Source organism: Perissodus microlepis, chromosome 7 (assembly GCF_051167445.1).
Source record: "Perissodus microlepis isolate ML-2025 ecotype Zambia chromosome 7, ASM5116744v1, whole genome shotgun sequence".
NCBI classification, from domain to species: Eukaryota; Metazoa; Chordata; class Actinopteri; order Cichliformes; family Cichlidae; genus Perissodus; species Perissodus microlepis.
The window spans coordinates 62,116,919-62,141,918 of record NC_140467.1 but is presented as its reverse complement, the minus strand read 5'-3'; the positions used below and the strand labels follow the sequence as shown (position 1 = coordinate 62,141,918).

The window sequence follows — 25,000 nt, the reverse complement described above, 5'->3', positions numbered from 1 at the left end:
TTATATAGCGCCAAATCACAACAAAAGTCGCCTCAAGGCGCTTCATAGATACAGAGAAAAACCCAACAATCATATGACCCCCTATGAGCAAGCACTTTGGCGACAGTGGGAAGGAAAAACTCCCTTTTAACAGGAAGAAACCTCCGGCAGAACCAGGCTCAGGGAGGGGCGGCCATCTGCTGCGACCGGTTGGGGTGAGAGAAGGAAGACAGGATAAAAGACATGCTGTGGAAGAGAGACAGAGGTTAATAACAGATATGATTCAATGCAGAGAGGTCTATTAATACATAGTGAGTGAGAAAGGTGACTGGAAAGGAAAAACTCAATGCATCTTGGGAATCCCCCGGCAGCCTACGTCTATTGCAGCATAACTAAGGGAGGATTCAGGGTCACCTGGTCCAGCCCTAACTATATGCTTTAGCAAAAAGGAAAGTTTTAAGCCTAATCTTGAAAGTAGAGATAGTTTCTGTCTCCCGAATCCAAACTGGAAGCTGGTTCCACAGAAGAGGGGCCTGAAAACTGAAGGCTCTGCCTCCCATTCTACTTTTAAATACTCTAGGAACAACAAGTAGGCCTGCAGAGCGAGAGCGAAGTGCTCTAATAGGGTGATATGGTACTACAAGGTCATTAAGATAAGATGGGGCCTGATTATTTAAGACCTTGTATGTGAGGAGCAGGATTTTGAATTCAATTCTGGATTTAACAGGAAGCCAATGAAGGGAAGCCAAAACAGGAGAAATATGCTCTCTCCTTCTAGTCCCTGTCAGTACTCTTGCTGCAGCATTTTGGATTAGCTGAAGGCTTTTCAGTGAGTTTTTTGGACATCCTGATAATAATGAATTACAGTAGTCCAGCCTGGAAGTAAGTTTGGTATTCCCGTGGGCAGTTGAATGCTTTCTCTCTTTTGGGTTCCTACCCAGGTCTAGAAATATTTTTTTTTTTATGAGACCTGTTTGAACATAAGAGTGTCCATACATGCATGTGACACCAGGACACCCTAGTCTGCAAGTCAGTGATCGATTTTATAATCGTATCACCAGACCTGCGGCCATTTGTTCTGGACACTTGGGTAAAGAGAGGGGCTGAGCTGTCAACTGATCACCACCGGGTGGTGAGTTGGATCAGGTGGCGGGGGAGAATGCTGGACACACCTGGCGCACCCAAACGTATAGTGAATTTGTGCTGGGAATGCCTGGCAGAGGCCATAGGTTTGCGAGATCATCTACGCATACCTCCGGCAGAGCTTCAAGGGCATTCCGAGGGACATTGAGGCTGATTGGACGATGTTCAGCACCTCCATTACCAAACCAAATGTTGGGCACCAGAGGTGAAGGGATCCACAAAGCTGAAGAAGGAGGCCAATCTGGCTTGTTTAGCTTGTGGGACTTCGGAGGCAGTTGATATGTACCGACAGACCAAGCGGAACATGGCTTGGGCAGTGGCTGAAGCAAAAAGTCAGGTGTGGTAGGAGTTTGGAGAGGCCATGGAAAAAGACTAAAAAGAGATTCTAGCACACCGTCAGGTGATTCAGGAGGGGAAAGCGGTGGCCTACCTGCACTGTGTATAGTGCGGATTGAACACTACTGACTTCGACTGAAAACATCTCTGGATCTCGTTTACAAGTGACAAGAGAAGGGAGCAGAAGATCGACAGATGGATTGGTGCTGCGGCTGCAGTGATGTGGACGCTGTACCGGTCCGTTGTGGTGAAGAGAGCTGAGTTTAAAAGCGAAGCTCTCATTTTACCAGTCGATCGACGTCTCTACCCTCACCTATGGTCACGAACTGTTGATTGTGACCGAAAGGACGAGATTGCTGATACGAGCGATGGATGGGCTTCTTACGAAGGGTGGCTGGCCTCTCCCTTAGAGATGGGCTGAGAAGTCCAGCCATCTTTGAGGGGCTCAGAGTATAGCTGCTGCTTCTACATATCGAAAGGAGCCAGTCGAGGTGGTTCAGACATCTGATAAGGATGCCACCTGGCGCCTCGTGGGTGAGGTGTTCCGGGCATGTCCCACCATGAGGAGGCCATGCGGCAGACCCAGGACATGCTGGAGAGATTATATCTCTCGGCTGGCCTGGGAACGCCTTGGTGTTCCCCGGACAAGCTGGAGGCGGTGGCCAGGCAGAGGGAATTCTGGGCTTCTCTGCTTGGGCTGCTGCCCCCACGACCCCGCTGGAAGAAGATGGATGGATGCATGGATGGATGGATGGATTGATGGTTTCGAGTGTTTTTATGGGGGTGGTTTTTAGCTCTGTTTAAAGGGTACTACAGTATATGCGCTGTATTTTAAAAGTTCAGTTAACAGCTTAGGTGATCTTCCAGCCGCTTCAATGGCTACCTGTAGGTGTGTGGTGGACTGGCCAACAGTAAACCTTCAGAATAAAAAACTTGCACATTTAAGCTGCTTTAAATAGGCCCACAAAACTGTCAAACAGCATGTATGTTCTTTAGTTCCTTTTTAAAGAACTTAAAGTTCGAGAGCAAACCAGCCGTGTTGAATGACACTGTTTTATGTTGATGGCATTATTAACAAAGCACAAAAGCATAAATATGAAAACAAATGGTTCATCATCGTCAAAACTCTAATAAATTTTCACAACAATAAAGACATAAATGTGATGTGATGATACTTTCACTAATTAATCAATGCAAAGAAATCAGAATAGGACGATGAAACTGATAAAACAGAAAAAATAATGGAGTGTGCACAAAGAGTAGTCACTGATAGCAGGTGACTGGCTCTGCAGATGGTATGCTGAGACTCACTCTGAGCCAATGAAGATCCAATACAGCCACAACCATGTCAGCAGCAGCATGATAACACTGATGGGCAGGCACAACAGCAGCCAGTTCGCAAAGTTGATGCTGTTGCAGTCTGGGTAAACGCTGAATGTAAAGACAGTGTTTGGAGAACATTTAAAAACATTGTTTTTAAAGGAGTCTTTCAATCATGTAGTTCATTCTAGCTGTGCAGCAGACTGAATTAACCAAACATGAACGGCAAGCCTTCATTTGTGCCTGTTCATGTTTCTAAAGTAGAATCACTTTAAAGTCTCTTTGTGCTGGTTTTTATCGACTTTATGTTCCTGAAGACTAAAAGAAAGATCGTATGTGTGTTTTCATTAGGTAGGGATTTGTGTTGGTGTGTAGGGCTGTAATTGGAGGTTTCTGATGTTAAATGGTAATTATGAGACAATATGTTTAGAGTAATTTTACAGAGAAACTTGAAAGTAATGAGTAGAGAAAACAAGTTACTTTCTCTGTGGAGTAATTAAGTAGCATACTGGATTAATTTTAGCTGTGTTCTGTGTAATAAGAGTAAAACATTACTTTTTTGGAATAATGATCCTGAGTAAAACTTCATTACAACAGAGAGGGGATTTACCTCCAGCATAAGCAAATATTTGACCACACAGCTTACAATTCATTTGCATGAATGTAATGTCTTTGATGTCCTGACTTGCCATGGTGACTGTCAAAGTGCAGCCAATGAGAATTGATAGATTCTTATGAGTTCCTATCCCTACTTACAAGACACTCACCGGTTGAGGTGCTCAGCGAATATGAGGTTAGGAGAGGTTCCGGGCAGCGTGGTGATGCCGCCGATGTTGGAGGAGTAGGCAATGCCGATGCACATGGCTTTGCATAGCATCCGATCCTGTCGACATCCTGTGTCCCTGTGGGAGGCCGTGGGTACGTTTTCTGCAGCCTGTAAGACAAAATGCAGAGAGAAGCAGAAATAGCGGAAGTAGCAGAACATGCAGAACTGGAAAAATATCAAAGAATAATTTTATTCTGTGTTTGTTTGGTGCTTTTTTGCACCTCGTCTGCTGCAGGCTGCGACTCTGCTGGTATTTGAACAGAAGTGAAGGTTTCTGTGGGGACATCTGGCTCTGTGCTGTCACTGAGAGAGGAATAAGGGATTCAACTGCTCTTCAAGCACATCAGAAACAAAAACTTAGAACACCCTGAACTCAGAGGGCAGCAGTGAATCCCCATGCTTTACATACCTCAGAGCTTCTTTATTTTTTGCAGTACAGTTGTTGATTTCTGGGAAAATGACAGATTATAGTCAGGGTCACAAGTTCCATCCTACTGTAAGCTCAAAAACACACAGCTATCTCACACTTTTAATTATATTTTGTAATTTATAAAGTAAAGTATGCTGTCTGTGCAGGTACCGTCCAGCTCCAGGGTAGGGTTGTCTTCACCAGAGTATCCCTCTTCATTCGCCTTTAGAATCTGTTTGAGAACAGCATCTATGATGGGCATCACCATGGTAACAGCTGATGTGTTTTGGACCCACATTGAGAGGAAGGCACAGCCGGACATGAACCCAAGCATCAACCTCAAGGAGACAGCAGTGTGTTCAAAAAGGAACAAAGGAGCCTTCACACTTAAATCTCGAAGAAATACAAAATTTGAATCCAACAGCAGAGAACGAAGATGCTCACCAAGCAGGGTTGACCCCCACCAAGGTGACGAGCCTCAGGGCGACTCTGCGGTGGAGGCCCCACTTCTCGATGGACGTGGCGAGGCAGACAACACCCACAAGCAGGAAGTGGAAGTTATTAAAATACTCCTTTGCCACCTAGAGGAGAAAAGGGATTTTAGAACAGAGAGTGCATCTACAGGGTAATTGAGGAAGAGGAGTTAAAATTTAAGCCCATTTTCAAATTTGAGTTTGTGGCCAAAGAAAATGTTATACAGGGAGTTAACAAGTAACAGATAAACCAATTAAAAATACAGCTTTAAAAAACACACAGATGCACTGGAAAATATTAAATAATTGGATCAGTACAAACAATTGTTCTGAGCTGTAAATCATACAGAGCAAGAAATTAGGAAAACAGGGCTCTTTATTATTTGTCAAGAAAAAAAAGAAACATTTCATGTTGAAGTCAGTGCTTCTTTTTCCACATGTAGGCACACAGGCAGCACATCTGCTGCTGTGCATTCATAAAGAATAACAATCCTTAAGACGAAGAACATTTTGTCCTCTGTAACTCTGATTGACTCACATTGGAGGACGACATGATGCCACACAGGGGGAAGAGGATGGCGGGGAGCATGGCGGTCATGGACAGTGGAATCACCTCTGTTATCCAGTATATTGCCATCAGCAGCAACACAAAGCCACATTCTGCCTCCTACAGGGAAAACATGATTACACACACACACACACACACACACATCGACTGTAATTATAGCTAAAGGTCATTTTTATATAAATGTAATGCAAAAATTAGACGCAGCAGCTTGTGCACTAAGCCAGAGTCTCTCTCGTCACTCAGCAGCTACCTTCAAACACCTTTAGCTAGTTATTTGGACTGAAGCATTGTCTAATTTAACCTTCATTCCAGCGGTTATCTTTCTATTATCTTTACTTTTTTCTTTTTCTTTTCTTTTTTTGAACCATCCGGTTGTGGATCTGCATGAACATTTCCACCACCAGGCTTCACAGTCAGGGCCCAGCATTTTGGGTGTCACACTATCAAGTTCTGCTTGATAGTGCAATAATGTTTTCCGTTTTTATTATTATTAGCTTGTCTGTTGATCTTGTCAGTCTTGAATTCTTGCAGTTACTTTGCATATCGGAAGTTATTAGTTCCCTTCACTTCACATTCTTTTCCTTTTGTGTCCTTTCCTTATGCAGAGTTTACGTTTCTGTTGGAGTTTCCTTGTTTGGTTTTTAGTGGTTGTTTGTGTCTAGTATTTATTGTTACTTCCTCACCCATAATTGCATCGATCTCATGCAGCCATGTCTCTTTTCCTCACTGATGTGTCGACCTGAATGCTCCCCATTTTAAAAAAAATAGTGCTGTCTCCCCCTTGTGCTTTGTCTCAGCTATTCTCTCATGTGCTCCGTGTCAGTTTATGCTGTGCACTTGATTTGCTGCTTCATGGACTTTATGCTTTTTGAACTTCCACATCACCCTCCGTCCTTAACTACAATTCTAGGTTCTCCTGAAACAATCTTGTTCTGATCTCTACTATATATTAGACTTGTAGTCAAGGCTGCCTGTCACGAGATTTATTCTAAAGACACTTCTTCAGCTGAGAGTCAGAGAGTGGAGACACACTCGCTGCAGTTTTTACTTGCAAGGGCGATCACAGAACGCTCACACCAGAGTGGGGGCCCTGTGATGTGCGCTCTGTTCTTGCACTTGTCTTTATTTATATACAAAAATAATACAACAGTGAATACGTCTATTCATAGACAGAGGAATGTTAGTGCGTATGTATGTGCGTATGTAGGTGTATGTGTGTGTGTGTGTGTGATTCTGAATTCAATTCAATTCAATTTTATTTATATAGCGCCAAATCACAACAAAAGTCGCCTCAAGGCGCTTCATAGATACAGAGAAAAACCCAACAATCATATGACCCCCTATGAGCAAGCACTTTGGCGACAGTGGGAAGGAAAAACTCCCTTTTAACAGGAAGAAACCTCCGGCAGAACCAGGCTCAGGGAGGGGCGGCCATCTGCTGCGACCGGTTGGGGTGAGAGAAGGAAGACAGGATAAAAGACATGCTGTGGAAGAGAGACAGAGGTTAATAACAGATATGATTCAATGCAGAGAGGTCTATTAATACATAGTGAGTGAGAAAGGTGACTGGAAAGGAAAAACTCAATGCATCATGGGAATCCCCCGGCAGCCTACATCTATTGCAGCATAACTAAGGGAGGATTCAGGGTCACCTGGTCCAGCCCTAACTATATGCTTTAGCAAAAAGGAAAGTTTTAAGCCTAATCTTAAAAGTAGAGATAGTTTCTGTCTCCCGAATCCAAACTGGAAGCTGGTTCCACAGAAGAGGGGCCTGAAAACTGAAGGCTCTGCCTCCCATTCTACTTTTAAATACTCTAGGAACAACAAGTAGGCCTGCAGAGCGAGAGCGAAGTGCTCTAATAGGGTGATATGGTACTACAAGGTCATTAAGATAAGATGGGGCCTGATTATTTAAGACCTTGTATGTGAGGAGCAGGATTTTGAATTCAATTCTGGATTTAACAGGAAGCCAATGAAGGGAAGCCAAAACAGGAGAAATATGCTCTCTCCTTCTAGTCCCTGTCAGTACTCTTGCTGCAGCATTTTGGATTAGCTGAAGGCTTTTCAGTGAGTTTTTTGGACATCCTGATAATAATGAATTACAGTCGTCCAGCCTGGAAGTAATAAATGCATGAACTAGTTTTTCAGCGTCACTCTGAGACAGGATATTTCTAATTTTAGAGATGTTGCGCAAATGGAAGAAAGCAGTCTTACATATTTGTTTAATATGTGCGTTGAAGGACATGTCCTGGTCAAAAATGACTCCAAGGTTCCTCACTGCGTTACTGGAGGCCAAGGTAATGCCATCCAGAGTAAGAATCTGGTTAGATACCATATTTCTAAGATTTCCAGGGCCGAGTACAATAACCTCAGTTTTATCTGAATTAAGAAGCAGAAAGTTAGCGGCCATCCAGGTCTTTATGTCTTTAAGACATTCCTGCAGTTTAACTAATTGGTGTGTGTTATCTGGCTTCATGGACAGATAGAGCTGGGTGTCATCTGCATAGCAGTGAAAATGTATGCTATGTCTTCTAATGATGCTGCCTAAGGGAAGCATGTATAATGTAAACAGAATTGGTCCTAGCACTGAACCCTGTGGAACTCCATAATTAACCTCAGTGTGTGAAGAGGACTCTCCATTTACATGCACAAATTGGAGTCTATTAGATAGATATGATACAAACCACTGCAGTGCAGTACCTGTAATACCTACAGCATGTTCTAATCGCTCTAATAGGATATTATGGTCGACAGTATCGAACGCTGCACTGAGGTCTAGCAGGACAAGCACAGAGATGAGTCCACTGTCAGAGGCCATAAGAAGATCATTTGTAACCTTCACTAAAGCTGTTTCTGTGCTGTGATGAGCTCTGAAACCTGACTGAAACTCTTCAAATAAACCATTCCTCTGCAGATGATCTGTTAGCTGTTTGACAACTACTCTTTCAAGGATTTTTGATATAAAGGAAGGTTGGAGATTGGCCTATAATTAGCTAAGACTGCTGGGTCTAGAGATGGCTTTTTGAGTAAAGGTTTAACCACAGCCAGCTTGAAGGCCTGTGGTACATAGCCGACCATTAGAGATAGGTTGATCATATTTAAGATCGAAGAATTAATCAATGGCAGGACTTCTTTGAGCAGTTTTGTAGGAATGGGGTCTAAAAGACACGTTGATGGTTTGGAGGAAGTAATTATTGAAGTTAACTCAGAAAGATCAATTGGAGAAAAAGAGTCTAACTTAACATCAATGGTACTAAGAGTAGCTGTAGATAATATTACATCTGTGGGATGATTACTGGTAATTTTTCTCTAATGATAAAAATTTTATTTGTGAAGAAGTTCATGAAGTCATTACTAGTTAACGTTAAAGGGATGGTTGGCTCAACAGAGCTCTGACTCTTTGTCAGCCTGGCTACAGTGCTGAAGAGAAACCTGGGGTTGTTCTTATTTTCTTCAATCAGTGATGAATAGTAAGATGTTCTGGCTTTGCGGAGGGCTTTCTTATAAAGCAGCAAACTATTTCTCCAGGCTAAATGAAGGCCCCTCTTCTTGTTAGGGAGCGCAGATAAAAGTGTCCAGCTCTCCTCTTCCTGGCAGGAGTAAAATAATAACAGCTTGTTCAGCTATTATCGCTGTGAGAAAGAATTTATAAAACAAGTCTTGTAGTGGACAACAGTCTAAGTCATAAAAAGGTCATCATGCAGTATTCTATCATATGCAAACTTATATCATTAAAAGCTTATACTGACTACTAAGTACAATTTTATATTGACACCGCCTAAACGAAGACCAAGACAATACCAAGACCAGAGGGTATCGAGACCAATACAAGAAGAAGACCAAGACAAAGTCGAGACGAGACCAAGACAAAAAAGTCTTTAAACTGCAGCCAGATGCTGCTTCGTTTACGGGTGTCAGGCATATTTATGTGTTTTTGCGATGCACTCGCACAGCCCTCCTCAACGCTGTCTACCGTCTCACTCACTTACTGAGAGGACAGAGGCACGCTCCACTTGACTGTCACGTCTCTCACCCTCTCTGTTTTTCCCATAATGATATTATCCTATATCCTCGCGCATGATTGGCCACAATATGGAGGGATTGGAGCATAGCTGAGCCACTGTGTGAGAGCTGAGCAGCGAAAGGACATTAAGTGAGGAGCAGGCTCTCGCTGAATGGGAGTCGACTCTTCTGATTCAAAGCACTCTCTAAGCACGGCTCTTAGAGCTGATGCTTTTACGCATGACACATTATCGAACGTTACGTTGTGTGTCATGGATACTGTTGACTCCAAATCTCCCGACCACTATGTCGATCTGAGACAGCAAGACCGAGACAGCGAGACCAAGACAAGACCGAGGGATTCGAGACCAAGACTGACCAAGACCACGTAAAAGTGGTCACTAACTAAATCCAACTAAATATATCAAATCTTATTATAGCCTGAAAAACAAAATCCCACTGGCAAGCTGTATTTTTAAACTAATTTTGTTTTTGCACTGCAAAGGCTTTCCTTTGACTTATTTCCAATGTAGGTCAAACTTTCTGTAATCGGATATTGAGCTTTATTTGCAATCCCAGACAAGTCATTTGTTAACTGAAATTGTAAAAACTAACCATGAGGTATCATTTTATGTGTTTTCATTTTATGAGTATATAAACTTTTATATGCCGACAGTTTTAGAAAAGGATCAAGGGTCAGATGGCACTAAGTACAAGGGTCTGTTAGCAGTATTTATAGTGACAGGAAAAAGTGTAAAAAAGCTCCAAGTGCTCAGAGTTGAAAAAAGTGTATAAGTACAAATCCATGACTGGCTGATAGGAAAGCAAATAAAGAGCGAACGTAAACTTAATAAAGCACAGAGACTGTTCAGATCATCACAAAAACTCTACAATAACTACAACCTACTGAGATCATATCATAAAGTTTATGTGCTATACAATTAAAACTAGCAGTGGCAACATATTTCAAAATTTGCAATTAATGATAGGAGCTGCTTAAAAACACTGATCAGTGCAACTTCAATTAAATGAAACTGTTATGGAGGGGATACAGTTCCCGTCATATTTGTGCACGCACCTTTGTTCCGATGACCAGAGGAAGAGGGAGCAGCAGCAGCGGCGTGAGGATGATCAGGAGAAGGCTGTGATAGTTCCACAGTGCTTCGCTCAGCTTCGTCACCATCCTCCTGTCATACATTGTTTTCTTCTCTCCTGCTGGTTCCTACTGTGACCCCGCAGTTATTTGGCTGTGATATGTTAGAGAGGGTAATGATTGACCGAGACTGAGAGGCTGGAAACCAGTTTGGGGAAGTCCTCCAACTACTGGAAGCTTCATTTTACATTTCCGTATCAGTTTTCTTGAGCAAGATACAAAAGCTCATTATAACTGTTGGTTATCTCTCCAATAAGACAAAGGTCAAGGTCAGATGTTAATGTGACAAGGCTTTTCATTTATTTCAAGCGTGGTGCTTGAAAAGGACAATGTCAGTAGTTTCGCTGGAACTACAAATGCCTTTTTCACATCTAATGGAAGTATACCGATTCACAAAACGTTTATATGTATCTGTGGTGTGTACTCCATTGTGTTATTAATGCTAAAATTTCTTAATCTTCCTTTTGACTTTGTCACAGACTCTGACATAAGAACCAAGATATAAAGGACGCAAAGTTTCTTATCAAGAATCGTTTTTATTAAAGTATGCATAGCAAGTATACATATACAGACTTAATAAGTTGCTTCTAGTGGGCAATATGATACTGTTTCTGTACTTGTTTCGGATCCTGATTTTTAAGGGTTTATTTTTTGTTTGATCTTGTTGTGAAATATTTTAAACACAATATTTATTTGCTAGAATGCCGGCCTGCATCATTTAAAATCATCACTAGATTAAAAAACATGATAAGGACTGTTATGTGATTACATGTTGAGTAGTCAGAAGTAATAAGACACATGTTGAAAACCCCAGAGCTCCATTAAAGTTTAGCTGAGTTTATAGCCTGTTGCCTTTGACCCACAACTAATGACTAAACCAAATTCATGAAAATACTTTCACAAACAAACTTTCCAGATGGAACGTGCACCGAGCTGACAGCATCCAAACCTCTTAAATTTATGAGTTAGACTTTAATCAAGAAAATGTTATTAAGGGATTAACAGATAAGAGTTTCACAGTACTGTGTAATCTCTTTGAGTCACTCCTGATTTCTTTATATTTTGCTTCCAAGGAGCCAGACTTTCTTTTTTTAAAGAGCTCTTTCAGTCCAGTCCTTGTAGCTTACAATTTTCAGAGAAATGTTTGCTTTTGTTTGTTAAGTCACTCAACACTGACCTATGAATCATTCAACCATAGAAAAGACACCAAACTCAAGGAATGAATCAGTGTTGTGTCTACACATAACAGATAACTTAGCAAAACAACAAATTTAAATTCTATATTTAAGTACTTTCTTACTCATACCCTGTCACAAATAAAACAAACAAAAAAAACATTTGTTCCTGTTTCTCCCCTCCGCGAATTGCTACCTTTTCGTGGTGGAGGGGTTTGTGTGTACTAGGGATCCCAGGGGCTATGTTGTCCGGGGGCTTCTGCCCGTTGGTAGTGTCTCCTGTGGAAAATTTGTCCTGGGTGAGGGACCAGACAAGAGCAATTCAGAAGGACCCTATGAGTAGAACACCAAGGGAACAGTTCATCCTGCCCAGGATAGGGTTACTGGGGCCCCACCCTGGAGTCAGGCCAACCTGTGCCTGGCAAGGGCCTGTGCTGTTGTCTGCGGGCTCAGTGGCAGTTTATAGTTCCCAGCCTTCTTGGAGTCCCTGGGTGGGATGCTGGAGGGTGCTCCATCTGGGGACTCTGTTGTCGTATTGGGAGACTTCAACGCTCATGTGGGCAATGATAGTGAGACCTGGAGGGGGTATGATTGGGAGGAACGGCCTCTGGGATCTGAACCCGAGCAGTGTTTCGTTGTTGAACTTCTGTGCAAACCACAGTTTGGCCATAACGAACACCATGTTCGAACATAAGTGTAACCAACGTAACATCTGACCCCACTTCCGCAAATCCCTTTATCTTTTGGGGGTTTTTTTTTTCACTATGGCCTAATGTTAAATTAACGCTTCAAGAGTTGAGTGAGTGATTTGATTTTTGTAGTTTTGTCCGTTTTGGATGTTTTTTGTTACTTTTCTGATTTAATGCCAAAACGGCCTATGGGACTTTTGAGTTAAACTCCTTTTAGATTATTGAACTTGTTGCGCAACACCTATAATTAAATCTGTTTTGTAAATATTTGATTAACCTTGGATAATGTTTATTAGCCTTATTGCTAATTTACTTTACTTTGATGGAACCGACGTGTATGTTTTTCAGTAGTATTTTGAATAAAATTTATTATAAGAGATGATGACTATGATATGTTATGATTTGTTTGGTTATTGGTTTATTGATTGTTGTATGAAATATGGCATTAATTATTTGACTTTGTTATTTATAGATTTATTTATTTTGTCATGGCAGTAGAATGCTGTTTCATTTTTTTGACCTTGTTTAGGTCAGGTTTTTTTTTTTTTCTCTCCCGCGATCAAAGCTCTGATCAGCGCGGGATGGCGAGCCACCCAACCACTGCTGCAATGCGGTAGGACCTGCGAATCTATGGACTAAATTGAACTGCTGATACATGACCTATCACAGGTCAATGGAACAAAACTGTTCTCATACTGGACTAAACCTCGTCCCACCTCCCTTTGGGACCTAATAAGCTGTTTTGTGTTATTACCATTATTTCTGTTTGTGATATATGTGCATATATTTATTTTCTGTACATCTGTCTATACATTTCTCATTTACCGTAACATACATAATATATTTTTGAGCTCTATTTCTATTTCCTGTGTTTTATTCACACACTCAGGCTCCGTAGTTGAAGCTACTTCTGATTGCTCATTATCTATGAAGCTGCAGTCAGGCGCCCTGGTCCTTTACTGCATTACATATGAGTGTCCATACATGCACGTGACGCCAGGACACCCTAGTCTGCAAGTCAATGATTGATTTTATAATTGTATCACCAGATATCTGGACACTCGGGTAAAGAGAGGGGTTGAGCTGTCAACTGATCACCACTGGGTGGCGAGTTAGATCAGGTGGTGGAGGAGGACACTGTATAGACCTGGTGTGCCTAAACATATAGTGAGGGTGTGCTGGGAATGCCTGTCAGAGGCCCCGGTCCAGACCATGTTGAGCACCTCCATTGCCAAAGCCTCTGCACAGCTGTGGCCGCAAGGTGGTTGGTGCCTGTCGTGGTGGTAACCACCAGCCACCAGACTTAAGAAAGATTCCTATCAAGCTTGGTTAGCCTGTCAGATTTCGAAGATAGCTGATGGGTACCGACAGGCCAAGTGGAATGCGACTGAAGCAAAAACTCGGGTGTGGGAGGAGTTTGGAGAGGCCATTGAGGAAGACTTTTTGGTCTGCCTTGAAGAGATTTTGGCAAAGGGTCAGGAGGGGAAAGGGGTCCTCTACCTGCACTGTGTATAGTGCCGGTGGAGTGTTGATGACTTGACTGAGAAAATTTTCAGGCGGTGGAAGGAATACTGAGTGATGACCTACACCAGGGCTGCCTATTGTCAGCGATTCTGTTTGTAATTTTTATGAGCTAGTGGACCTTATAGTCACTGCCATAGAATACCAGAATTGGCAGGTCCACCACTGGCACCCTGTGATTTTCACACATTAAGCAGATTAACCCTGAGCACAGGGTACACATCTGTGACAGATGTAAAAGTGTCTGGAGTAGTCGTGGAGAATGCTATGCTGCCTGTAACATTTAGTGTAACTGAACAAACAACTAATCTTGATGCAACAGTTCTCTCAAATCTTAGGCCAATCTCTAAACTCCCCTCCCTTTCCAAAATCCTGGGAAAAATTGTCTTCCTTCAGCTTCAGGCTTTTCTCAAATTAATGCCATCTCAGAAACATTTTATTCTGGTTTCAAAGTGCTACATTGCACTGAAACTGTGCTTTTTAAAGTTTTCAATTATCTTTTATTAATTGTTGACACTGGTAACTCTAGACTGCTGATTTATTGTGAATGAATGATATTGTTTTATGATGCATTATACTGCTGAGTTATAAGAAATACTGTTCGCAGAAAGTCATCACCTTATTTGTCTGATTAGAAGAGAACAGAACATACTGGAGAGGTTTTCTGCCCCATCTCAGCGGGAGCAGATAAACAGAGAGCCAAGGTCGTAGCTTAGGCGCTGTGTGAGAGAAAGAATGTGAATGTTTAGGCTTTTATGATTAGGTGGAGGCCACTAGAGGCTATAAGAGTTTGATCAATGCTCCACTATTTTGAGATCTGATGCTGTCTGCGTACGGTGTCCATCTCCCACGCGTGTGATCATTAAAATCATCGTTTGACTCAACCCGGCCGGACCAGTGTTGTTATTTTGGTTTTTCCTCTTGTATCCATCCCCAATATTTGAATCCGTAACAAGAGCTGTGTGGGTGTTAAAGGAACTGCACTTGAATGGTTCAGATCCTCTTTGAGTGATAGAAGTTTTTCTGTCAGGTTTGGTGGCTCTTCATCACCACATCCACCCCCCTTACATGTGGGGTCCCTCAAGGATCTAACCTGGGCCCAGTACCCTTTTCCCTTTACATGCTCCCATTAGGCTCTATTTTCAGGAAACATGGAATCTCATTTCACTGTTATGCCAATGATTCTCAAATCTACTTTCTTCTTAAAATGAATTCTACAGACTCTCTAAAAGTGTGGGAGGAGTTCGTGGATGCCATGGAAGAAGACTTTCAGACTGCCTCGAAGAGATTCTGGCAAACCGTCGTGCGACTCCGGAGGGGAAAGCAGTGCTCTACCTGCACTGTGTATAGTGCAGGTAGAGCGGGTGGAGTGCTGCTAACTTCGACTGAGAAAATTGTCGGGCGGTGGAAGGAATATTTCGAGGACCTCCGTAATCCCACTGGCACGTCTTCTGTGGAGGAAGCAGAGTCTGGGACCAAGGGGATGACCCACCAATCTTTGGGGGCTCCAAGTGGCGGAAGCCTTTTACGTGGGTGGTATCAGAATCTCATCTCTGCTTTCGTGGATGATGTGGTTCTGTTGGCTTCATCGGGTGATGGCCTCCAGTTTACCTTGGAGTGGTTCGCAGCAGAGTGTGAAGTGGTGGGAATGAGAATCAGCACCTCCAAAACTTTGGCCATGGTCCTCAGCCAGAAAACGGTGGAGCGCCTATGAGTTCTTGCCCCAAGTGGAAGATTTTAAGTATCTCTGCGTCTTGTTCACGAGTAACAAGAGAAGGGAGCGGGAGATCGACAGACGGATTGGTGCTGCGGCTGCAGTGAGGTGGACGCTGTACCGGTCTCAGAGAGAGCTGAGTGTAAAAGCGAAGATCTCAATTTACCAGTCGATCTACATTCCTACCCTCAACTATGGTCATGAGCTGTTGGTAGTGACCGTAAGGACGAGATTGCGCATACAAGCGGCGGAAATTGGCTCCCTCTGAAGGGTGGCTGGCCTCTCCCTTAGAGATAGGGTGAGAAGTTCGGCCATCCAGGATCGGCTCAGAGTAGAGTCGGTGCTCCTTCACATCGAAGCCAGTCGAGCTGGTTCTAACATCTGACAAGGATGCCGGGGCAGACCTAGGACACGCAGCAGAAATTATATCTCTCGGTTGGCCTGGGAACACCTTGGTGTTCCCCCGGACAAGCGGGAGGATGTCTGGGGAGAGGGAGGTCTGGGGAGAGGGAGGTCTGGGTTTCTTTGCTTGGGCTGCTGCCCCCGCGACCCGGCCCCGGATTACTGGAAGAAGATGGATGGATGGATGTTCTTTGATAGCAGTTTTTCATTTGAGAAACAAATACATTTTGTTGTAAAAGACAGCTTCTTCCAGCTCAGGGCTCTTACAAACATTAAGAACATAACTGTAAACTGGCAGTCTTATACTCAGTATTTCCTTGCTGTGTCTTGGCAACATAGGCAGAACTTACTTCATTACAGGCCCCGGAACCAGTTGCAGTGTCTTGGTTCACGTATCCAGCAGAACACACCTGTGGGTCTCCAGCCAGCTTGTAGGCCGGACAGATAAGACTCTCCCTCAGAGGACGCAGGAATAACGGCAGGCTCAAACCTGTTAGAACAGGACTTCACAGACTCAGAATTATCCTTAATAGTCTCAGAGTCCCCAGAGAGTGTGTTCATGGTTAAAGCAGTACTGGTTTCAAAACTCCCTGGCCTCTGGATACAGTTGGTTTCTTCTGTCACAGGTAGGTAACACACTGTCTCTTCAGTCTCGGCCTGTGACGAGGTTTCAGATTCACAAGCAGCCCACTCGGCCACATGAGCTACATTAATGACAAGATTGTCTATGGAAGCATGATTTACATGTCCAGGACTAGTTTCCGGGACGTTTATAACCCCACCAGAGCTGGCTATAGCTGACTCACACACATTTTCCTTGCAGTCACAAATTGGATAAATAAACTCATCGCTGTCTGAGCACTCACCTACGGCCATTACTCCAATCTCTGGTGGAAAGGGAGCCTTCCTGGTTGAAACTCTGTTTCTGTATTGTCTGTATTGCCTCGTTCTGGAGAGGCTGTGGCGGCTGCATGGAGCGACGACGCCGCAGACACTGCTTCTTCCTAGGAGCGGCCATGAGTGCGGCGGTATTAACGGCGGGGACCGACTCTTCCTTCTCCGCCCACCTCCTCGCCGGGCAAGCGGCCGGAGAAGAGAAGAGAAGTCCTCACGAGGGGGTGAAGGTGAGCGGCTGGACCGAGGCGGGGCGATGGGTGGGAGCTCCTCGTCGAGAAGGAGCCAGGACTTCCATTGGAGCTCTTCCTCCCGATAAGCCCGTAACACCTGCTGCTGCTCCTCCTCACCGAAGTCTATGGCGTCTGAAAACACATTTTTACTCTCTGGCTTTTAATTGTGACTGAGTTTTTTTTTTTTGTTCTTTGTTTGTGTTTGTTTCTACTTTTTACTTTTTTACTGTGTACAGCACTTTGGTCAACCTGTGTTGTTTTTAAATGTGCTTATAAACAAATTGATCTATTGATAGAACTGGATTGGTGGTGGGTTGGTAATGGTCTAATGAGGCACATCCATGCCTCATTAGAATGTTAACAGGCATACAACCCTTGCATACAAGCAGCTGGGAGCCATAAAAACTCAATACCATTTTGAGCTGCTGCAATGAAATTTTGGTAAAATGGACGAGTCACATTTTCAATTTTAACTTTCATAATGTAGAAATGGAAAACAGCCTCAATATGTTTTTAGAGATGTGTTTTCCGGAGTTCCGGAGGCCGGCCGGGTGGGAGGCTGCGGCGCCGGTCGAGCAGGTCCGGAGACCGGCCGTGAGGAAGACGGCGGTAACAGAGATCAGGAGGCCGTCCATGGCACCAATGATGTCCAGCGGCTGGCCAGGAAAGTGGCCGCCTTGGTCGAGCTGCGGGACGTGGCCACCCATGACAGCTAAGAAGTCCAGCTGACGGCCTGGAAAGTGGCCAGTGGCGGTGCAGTCGTCGACGTGGGTTGGCAGGCACCGGTTTGCTTCGCCACTGCATGTCATACGTGTGCCATACTTTAGCATGTGCCTGTTGCAAAGATAGAGATGCAGGTTTAGCCTTATGTCTGTTCACCATTATTTTTTCAATCAAAGGTCCCAGTGAGATACAGTATCTTTTCTGGGAGTTATACCTGCTTAGGATAAGTAACAAAATAAGATGTAAGGCTTCACGAAGAATAACGTACAAACTGCTACATAAGCAACACAATATATTTAACCAATTTTAATGTAATATTTAACAAAACACAATAAACAAAAAAATATGTAGGAATCATACAGTAAAGAAAAATGTGTAAAATAATAACATAATAGTAAAGACCATTTTTGTAAACACTGATTACAGTAGGGGTTAATAATTATTTGCTGCTCTGCTGAATTTAAAGTTTGTTCAGTTATAGATTCAGTAAAATATGTACGTGAGCAAACTTATAAATGAGCTCTCGACAGTTTGGTTTTAATGTAGGAGACAGAATATCAACCAAAACATGAAATCGTTGTTGGCAAGTACAGCGATAAGACATTTTTGTAGCTGATCACCAGGTTTGATTACATGTTGGGAGGGATTTGACCTTTGACCTGCCATTTGGCTTCAGCTCCCACCACTGATTTTCTACAGGACTGAGGTCTGGAGACTGGCTCAGCCACTTCATGACATTAATGTGCTTCCTGATGCCAAAGAACTTAATTTTGGTTTCATCTGACCACTGCACTTTCTGGCCTTCTCTTGGTAAAATTGATGGAATTATAATCTTGACAGCAACTGATTAGGAGCAGCTTCGTTTTTCAAATTTGCAATCATAGTATTAAAACTAAAAATTGGAAATTATGGTAAATGATCAGATTTATCAACAAAACTGGGCACGAGTCATTCAGTCCTACCTTGATGATATGGTGGGCGGCTTTGTAAGCTCCTGTTCCCTTCAGTTTTAGTCCAGGTGCATGTTCACCTGTTTCATATCCCTCCACAGCAATGGACTTAATAACGAGACACTGACAATCACTCTCTGACACAGCATACTGTATTACATTACAACTGTAAACTGTGAAGGAACCATTTTTCTTTAACCTGACATACCCAAGGATTGTTGAAAGTAATCCAGTACTTGACTCTGTTTCCAAATCTTTCAAAGCATAAATTAGCAAAGTCGTTAAAGTAATTCACCATGCTGATATTGTGCCAACCGTCATATTTCTCATGTAACACCTGTGGAGAGTAACATAGATTTTACTGTTGTATCTACAATATAGCTTTGGATAATAAACTATGTTGAGCAATAATATTAGTGCTTACCTGTGGTAAATCCCAGTGGTATAGAGTGACAATGGGTGTGATCTTGTTATCCAGTAGCATGTTAATCAAGTCACTGTAATATTTAATTCCTTTCTCATTGATTTTTTCACCTGCAAGAATTGAAAGTGACATACACTACATGGAGCAAAGTGCTGGGAAACTATACATTACACCTAATGCAATTGTTGGTTGTGGAAATCCACACCATGAGGCTCACACATACAGTGTGAGCACAGTTTTTGTGCATCCATGAAAAACTTGCCAAACAGCTCGTTCTGCTACTGACTCTTGCTTGATGTCATTTATTGGCTTAGATTATTGACGTCTGAAGAAACAAGTTCATACTGGCAATTTCATTAAACAGACCGGGGCCTGAGTAGCATGAAGAACCATACACAGCTACAATACCCAGGCACCTCGTTGTCAGGCTGGACACCAGCTCGGTCACAGACTGGAGGAGGATGGACTTCCGACCTGAACTGTGGAGAAGTGGCAAATCTCATCTTGATATCATTCTGCATTGATATTGTCTCCAGTGATGATAAGCCTTGTTTATTCAGTGAGGGAGATGCCGCCCAAAACCATCACACTTACACCACCTAACGCTGTTACCCTATCAGTGCAACAACAATCAATCTACACTTTGACCCCACAATCCAACTGCTGCAGGGAGAATCTGGACACTTCGGTGAACATATTGTTCCTCCACATGTTGAAGTTCCAGTGCACATGCTGCAGACACCAGCAAAACTGGGCCTGATGGTGAAAGGCAGTCATGGTAGGCTTCCTGGAAGCCCTATTAGACCAGAGCTCTGTTTATGGCTCCTAAATGCAGGTGTCATCTTTTTGGGATTGTGACAAAGTGGCTAGAACGGAATTAATTTGCCATTTGTCACTTGCATATATTGTTATTTTGTGTTCTGTTATTTTACAGTCAGCCATAATGCTTTAATTTAGACATTGCTGGTGTAACTTCTCTTAACACACAATATCCCGGGTTTTGTTTGTGGTAGCAGTAGTTACATCCTTTACATCCATGCATGTGTTTTAAAGCAAACACTACTAACCATCAGATCATCTGAATTTTCTTCTGTTTACAGGCACATGTCTGGTAAATTATGTTTCTTTATGTTGCTTTGGTTATACTTACCATGGTGTCCATGTTGTGTATTCAGGTCCTATATGTGAGACAGGTGTATGGGAAGGGCCGCCCACTACCTCCTGTTTATATAGGGTCATGAGGTCAATGATTGCATCACTGGGTGTAACCAAATGGAGGGTTTTTCATTTTGTATAGTATTGTTTGTTTTCTTTAAAGTAGCCTTTTGAGTTATATTGTATGCAGTGTTTTACTTTACAAACCATTTAGTTGAGTAAATGAGTTTGTCAGTTTAATGCATGACTTTATTCCTGTTCTTTGTTTAGAATTGTATTATTTGGTTTGACCTATTTTGTTTCAATGGTAGGGACTAACGAGGTCAGGTGTGGGCAAAGTCTTGTATAAAGCCAGTGGGATTTTTGCATGCCTGATTGATTGTTTTATGGTAAAAGGGAGATGCCAGCAATAAAATATGCTTAAAAGAACTTCAATCGTCTGCTAATGCTATTTACTTATCACCTTCCTTGCTGCTTAAGTTATGCTACATCACAGGGATGTCCGCTTCACAACCTCTGACATCCTCTGTTACATGAAACTATAATACTGCTGTCACTTGGTTTTGTGCAACACATTCTTTAAGTTGCCCAATGGCATGGTCCCTATCCGGGTGAGTCTTAGATTATCATAAGCTCACAGTAAGAGTCCATAGCAGAATAAGCTGTTTATACTGGCAAGTTTATCATGGATGCAACCGCCATATTCAGCTCTACTGCTCAACCCACAAATGCATTTTCCTTACACGTGTGGCACAATTTAAGAGGAAATAAATAGATTTTCAAAGGGAATAACAACGAAGTATTGTTACAACTAAGAAAAAATCACGCAAATACAAATGTCCTAATTTTTTGTGCAAATTTCAGATATATAAATTTTTAAATGGTCAGATTTATGTTTACTTTTCAGTCCAGTGGGTAAAATCCTTGGCCAGGAAATGGAGAAACGATAATGATTCAGCTTCATGTCCTTCATCAAGGCAATATCGTCCTTAAAGACAGACAGCAGGAAATATTTCTTTAAATAAATATTTAAATGCAAACACAAACTTTGTCCTAAAACCTCTCATGTTTAGCTGTTTTTTTTTTTGTAAAACGATAACAGTGTTAGCTTTTTCTGCAGCTACAGGGCATGTGAGGTATCACTCTATCAAACAAGAAGACAGCCGCATGTAACTACAACGGTGTTTGCTAGTTCACCTTATGTGCATTAATGTAATACCGTGGTTAGCCTACTCAATGTAAATTACACACGAACAACATTAAGCTACTCACGCAGAGAAGAAGGGCTGCTGCTGCCATCATCATCAGTCTGCTACACTGGCAGGGCTAGGGGCCAGGACTCTCCTCTTCGGGTTTTTGGGGGATGTTGCTAACTCCAGGTCCAATAACAGGCACCACACCCGCAGTAGATGTGCACGGTGTGAGGTCTTGCAGCAAGCTGTCAAATACGGCGCATTTCTCTGCGTTTCATCAGATTCGAGATGTTAGCTCCTTTGCACAGTATCAACTTAAAGCACTTGTTGCAGGCTGCTGAGTTTGAATCTTTTGCTGTGAAGTACAGCCAGACTTTTGACCGCTTCGCCTTGGGCATTTTTAATCTGTAGCTCTGCTCTAAAAGAACGTATGTAACTGGGCCCGCCTACTATCCTTGGAAAGGTAAAATGATTGGCTAGGATTCAAAGTGTATGACATCTCAAGAAAAAAAAAAGCCACCAGTATCCGGTATACCGGTACCCAATGTTCCCTCTAATTTTTCATGTGTCTGAGCGAACGCACAAACTCCCTGAGCGGTCCCTTGGACCAGCGGTCCCCAACCTTTTTTGCGCCACGGAGCGGTTTATGCCCGACAATATTTTCACGGACCGGCCTTTAAGGTGTCGCGGATAAATACAACAAAATAAAACTAGTACCGGTACCAAAAAAAAGATTTATTCATAACACACGTGAAAAGACCCAGGAAAACCGAGTTAACGATCAAAACGATAACAAAATAACGCTGAAAACCGATAAAAACCCTGAAAATCATACATTTCACACCTGAGCCTCAACTCTCGCGGCCCGGTACCAAACAACTCACGGACCGGTACCGGTCCGAGGCCCGGGGGTTGGGGACCGCTGCCTTGGACCACTGTGAGCAACAGCAGACGTGTGCACTGTGGTCACACCAGCATCGAATCCATGTAAGTTACATGGTTTATTAAAATAATCAAATTACAGCATTTATGTTAGACTACTTTTGATTAACTGCTTTAGCCCACTTACAATTAAAATTAAAAACAAATCTTGTTCATGACCTGTGCAGTATGTTAACACTATTGGAAATAAAAATAACTTAAACCCCAATTTTGAAAACACAATTTATTTATTTTTTATAAAGCTCTGACTTGTAGTATGAGTCTGTGGTCTGGGAGAGAGTCTGTAACTCTGTCTGCAACATACAGTATATAATGACCAATGTTGGGCAATTAATTATATAGTTACTTCTTCAAAAAAGTAACTGAGTTATGCAAACAACAAAGTTTTTTGCAGCTGTTTACCTAAAAATGCAGCCAAGGCGGTTTTTTAAATAAACATTTCAAATTATTTAGAGAACAATCATCAAATTGCATCAAATTTGATGCCACACAAATTATTTGTGCCACTCCAAAAATAATTTCTGTCCACTATGAGATAAAGAAGAACAACAGCCTGATACCTGCAGGCCTGACAACAGGAGATGTATCACTGCTGTAACACCTGTAACATTCAGTAGTCGCCTCATTGTTCTGACACACACTAAACGTCGCCACGCCGCTTTGCTAGCTAAAACACCAGTGTCGGCACTTAAGGACGCTGTCATAGCCTGTCAACGACATTGATTAGCTGCGTATATACGAATGTGAATCGCATTATTGGCTGGATCCCATACGGGAGCAGCCTGTCACTTACTGACTAACACTGCAAAACAGAATTGTTAAAGTATTGATTTTAATTTCAATTCAGGTTAGATTTTTTTTTTTGTGCGCAACGCAGATTTTCTGTGCGCAGAGACCGTGCCAGCAGTGCGCAATTGTGCACACGCGCAGCAGGGCCGTGCAGAGAGGTTTAAAGGGGCGGGTGCTTAAAGCTAAAAAGGGGCACATTGAACCAGGCTGAATAACAACAACACACATTCATCAAGAATCTAATATGGGCAACAAGGCAAAGCAAACGAAGCCGATGTTTTACCTGATGGGTACAATGTTGCTGTTGAGGGGTTGCTGTGGATGGTGCTGGAGGGCAGGGCTGTGTTGATCTGAGACTGTAGACATTAAAAAGTCCATAGGAGAGATGGTAGCTGATTAAACAAGTGTCATGAGATAATAACAAAATGCAAAGATTGGTGACAGCGCTTGGAACCATAAGGCAACAAAAAACTGTGAGAAAAAAAATTAGGCTCTGCCTGTGAATCACTCTTTGCTTCTCTTCTTCCTTCCATCCCATCATTTCATATATCACTCTCCACTTGCTGTCTATCTGAGAACAAGGCACAACTTGCTATTGCAATAAACTATAATCTAATTATCCACACCTAACAACTCTTGCACTTAATCTATAATAAAATGATGACAGAAAAATGTTATAGCACTGCCTTTAGTAGCCTCACACAGCTCTACTGTTTCCTCCTCATGTCCTTACCAGGCATGTCTGGACAATGTTATATCATGAGTAATAATTTACAAAAATCCATATACATAAAACACACACATGCACGCACAAACAGTGACATTTTAGACCTTCTTCAGAATACTGTATATACTATGGGCATCACGGTGCTGATCCAGAATCCTTACATTATTATTTATTACTAGAGCTACAATAATAAAGCAATGAGGAGGGGAAAGTAATAAATATGAAATAATGTATTTATGATGATTCCATTTGTTTCACTATCCACTCTGTGCAGGGGGAAAGCTTATTACATTTTTAAACAGATACAATAATTTTACTGCTGTAAAATCTAATAATCTATTTGTGTATGATTGTCAGTCCAAAGAGGGACAGAGGAAAGATGGGAACATGAGGAGAAAGTACAAGGCCAGGAAGAGCCAGGTAAGAAAACAGACAGGGAACAGTGACAGGCACAACAGAAACCGTTTAACTGCTTGAGAGAGTTGACTACCAAAAAGTGATAGACAGATGTGCCAGTCAAGGTGAGGCGACGTAGGTTAAAATAAAATTTAAAAAAAATCTACCGAGCCATAGTAGTATCTGCAGTAAAGATCTTTTCATACATTGTACCATAGGCAAAGTTGCAAAACAGTGATGTCATGTATCATGACGAGGACCCAGGCACAGAGAGACTTGATGAATTTAAGAATCTTATGATTTAATAAAGAAATTTGCAGACTTGCACAGACATGGGGCGAGGACAACAGACGATGAGGACAGGGAGGTACAGGGGTTTAAATGCACCGAGGAGACAGACAGAGGACAACTGGAGACATGTAGGGATGCAGGGACTGACAGAGACAGGGAAGACGTCTCATCGTGATGAGTAAAGTTGATCTTGCCTGGTTGAGCAGCTCTCTGGGTGCTCAGCACCCCCCCAAAGCTCTGATCCTAGAATCGCCCCTGGGTGAAAGTTATCAGGCCATATTTCATTTTTAAGGCGAAATTGTTTGACAGAATTTGACTTTTCCATTTGGTGGCGCTAATGCACCATTTTGCTGTTTGCTGAGCGCTAATAACAACCACGAGGAAGGAGACGTTCATTCATTCCTGTGGAGGGAAAAAAGGCGCATCTCAGTGGCTGAAGTTGAAAGTTGTCTTTCATGTATATATATATGTATATATATATATATATATATATATATATATATATATATATATATATATATATATATATATATATATATATGTGTATATATATATATGTGTGTGTATATATAT

At 42.4% G+C, this 25,000-nt stretch overlaps 1 protein-coding gene across 1 annotated transcript in view; it reads right to left on the bottom strand.

The window, feature by feature from the left end:
• LOC146384556 (solute carrier family 13 member 1-like) overlaps nucleotides 1–10,339 on the bottom strand; it is a 24,581-nt gene extending 14,242 nt beyond the window's left edge. Inside the window, exons 1-8 of the mRNA XM_084936529.1 lie at nucleotides 10,135–10,339; nucleotides 5,025–5,153; nucleotides 4,458–4,594; nucleotides 4,185–4,351; nucleotides 4,014–4,053; nucleotides 3,826–3,907; nucleotides 3,546–3,712; nucleotides 2,770–2,889 (exon numbers count right to left, since the gene is read on the bottom strand). Of these exons, the coding sequence (XP_084792655.1) occupies nucleotides 2,770–2,889; nucleotides 3,546–3,712; nucleotides 3,826–3,907; nucleotides 4,014–4,053; nucleotides 4,185–4,351; nucleotides 4,458–4,594; nucleotides 5,025–5,153; nucleotides 10,135–10,254 (962 nt within the window). The 5' untranslated portion in view covers nucleotides 10,255–10,339. The remainder of the gene's footprint in view (nucleotides 1–2,769; nucleotides 2,890–3,545; nucleotides 3,713–3,825; nucleotides 3,908–4,013; nucleotides 4,054–4,184; nucleotides 4,352–4,457; nucleotides 4,595–5,024; nucleotides 5,154–10,134) is intronic.
• Nucleotides 10,340–25,000: the final 14,661 nt, after the last annotated feature.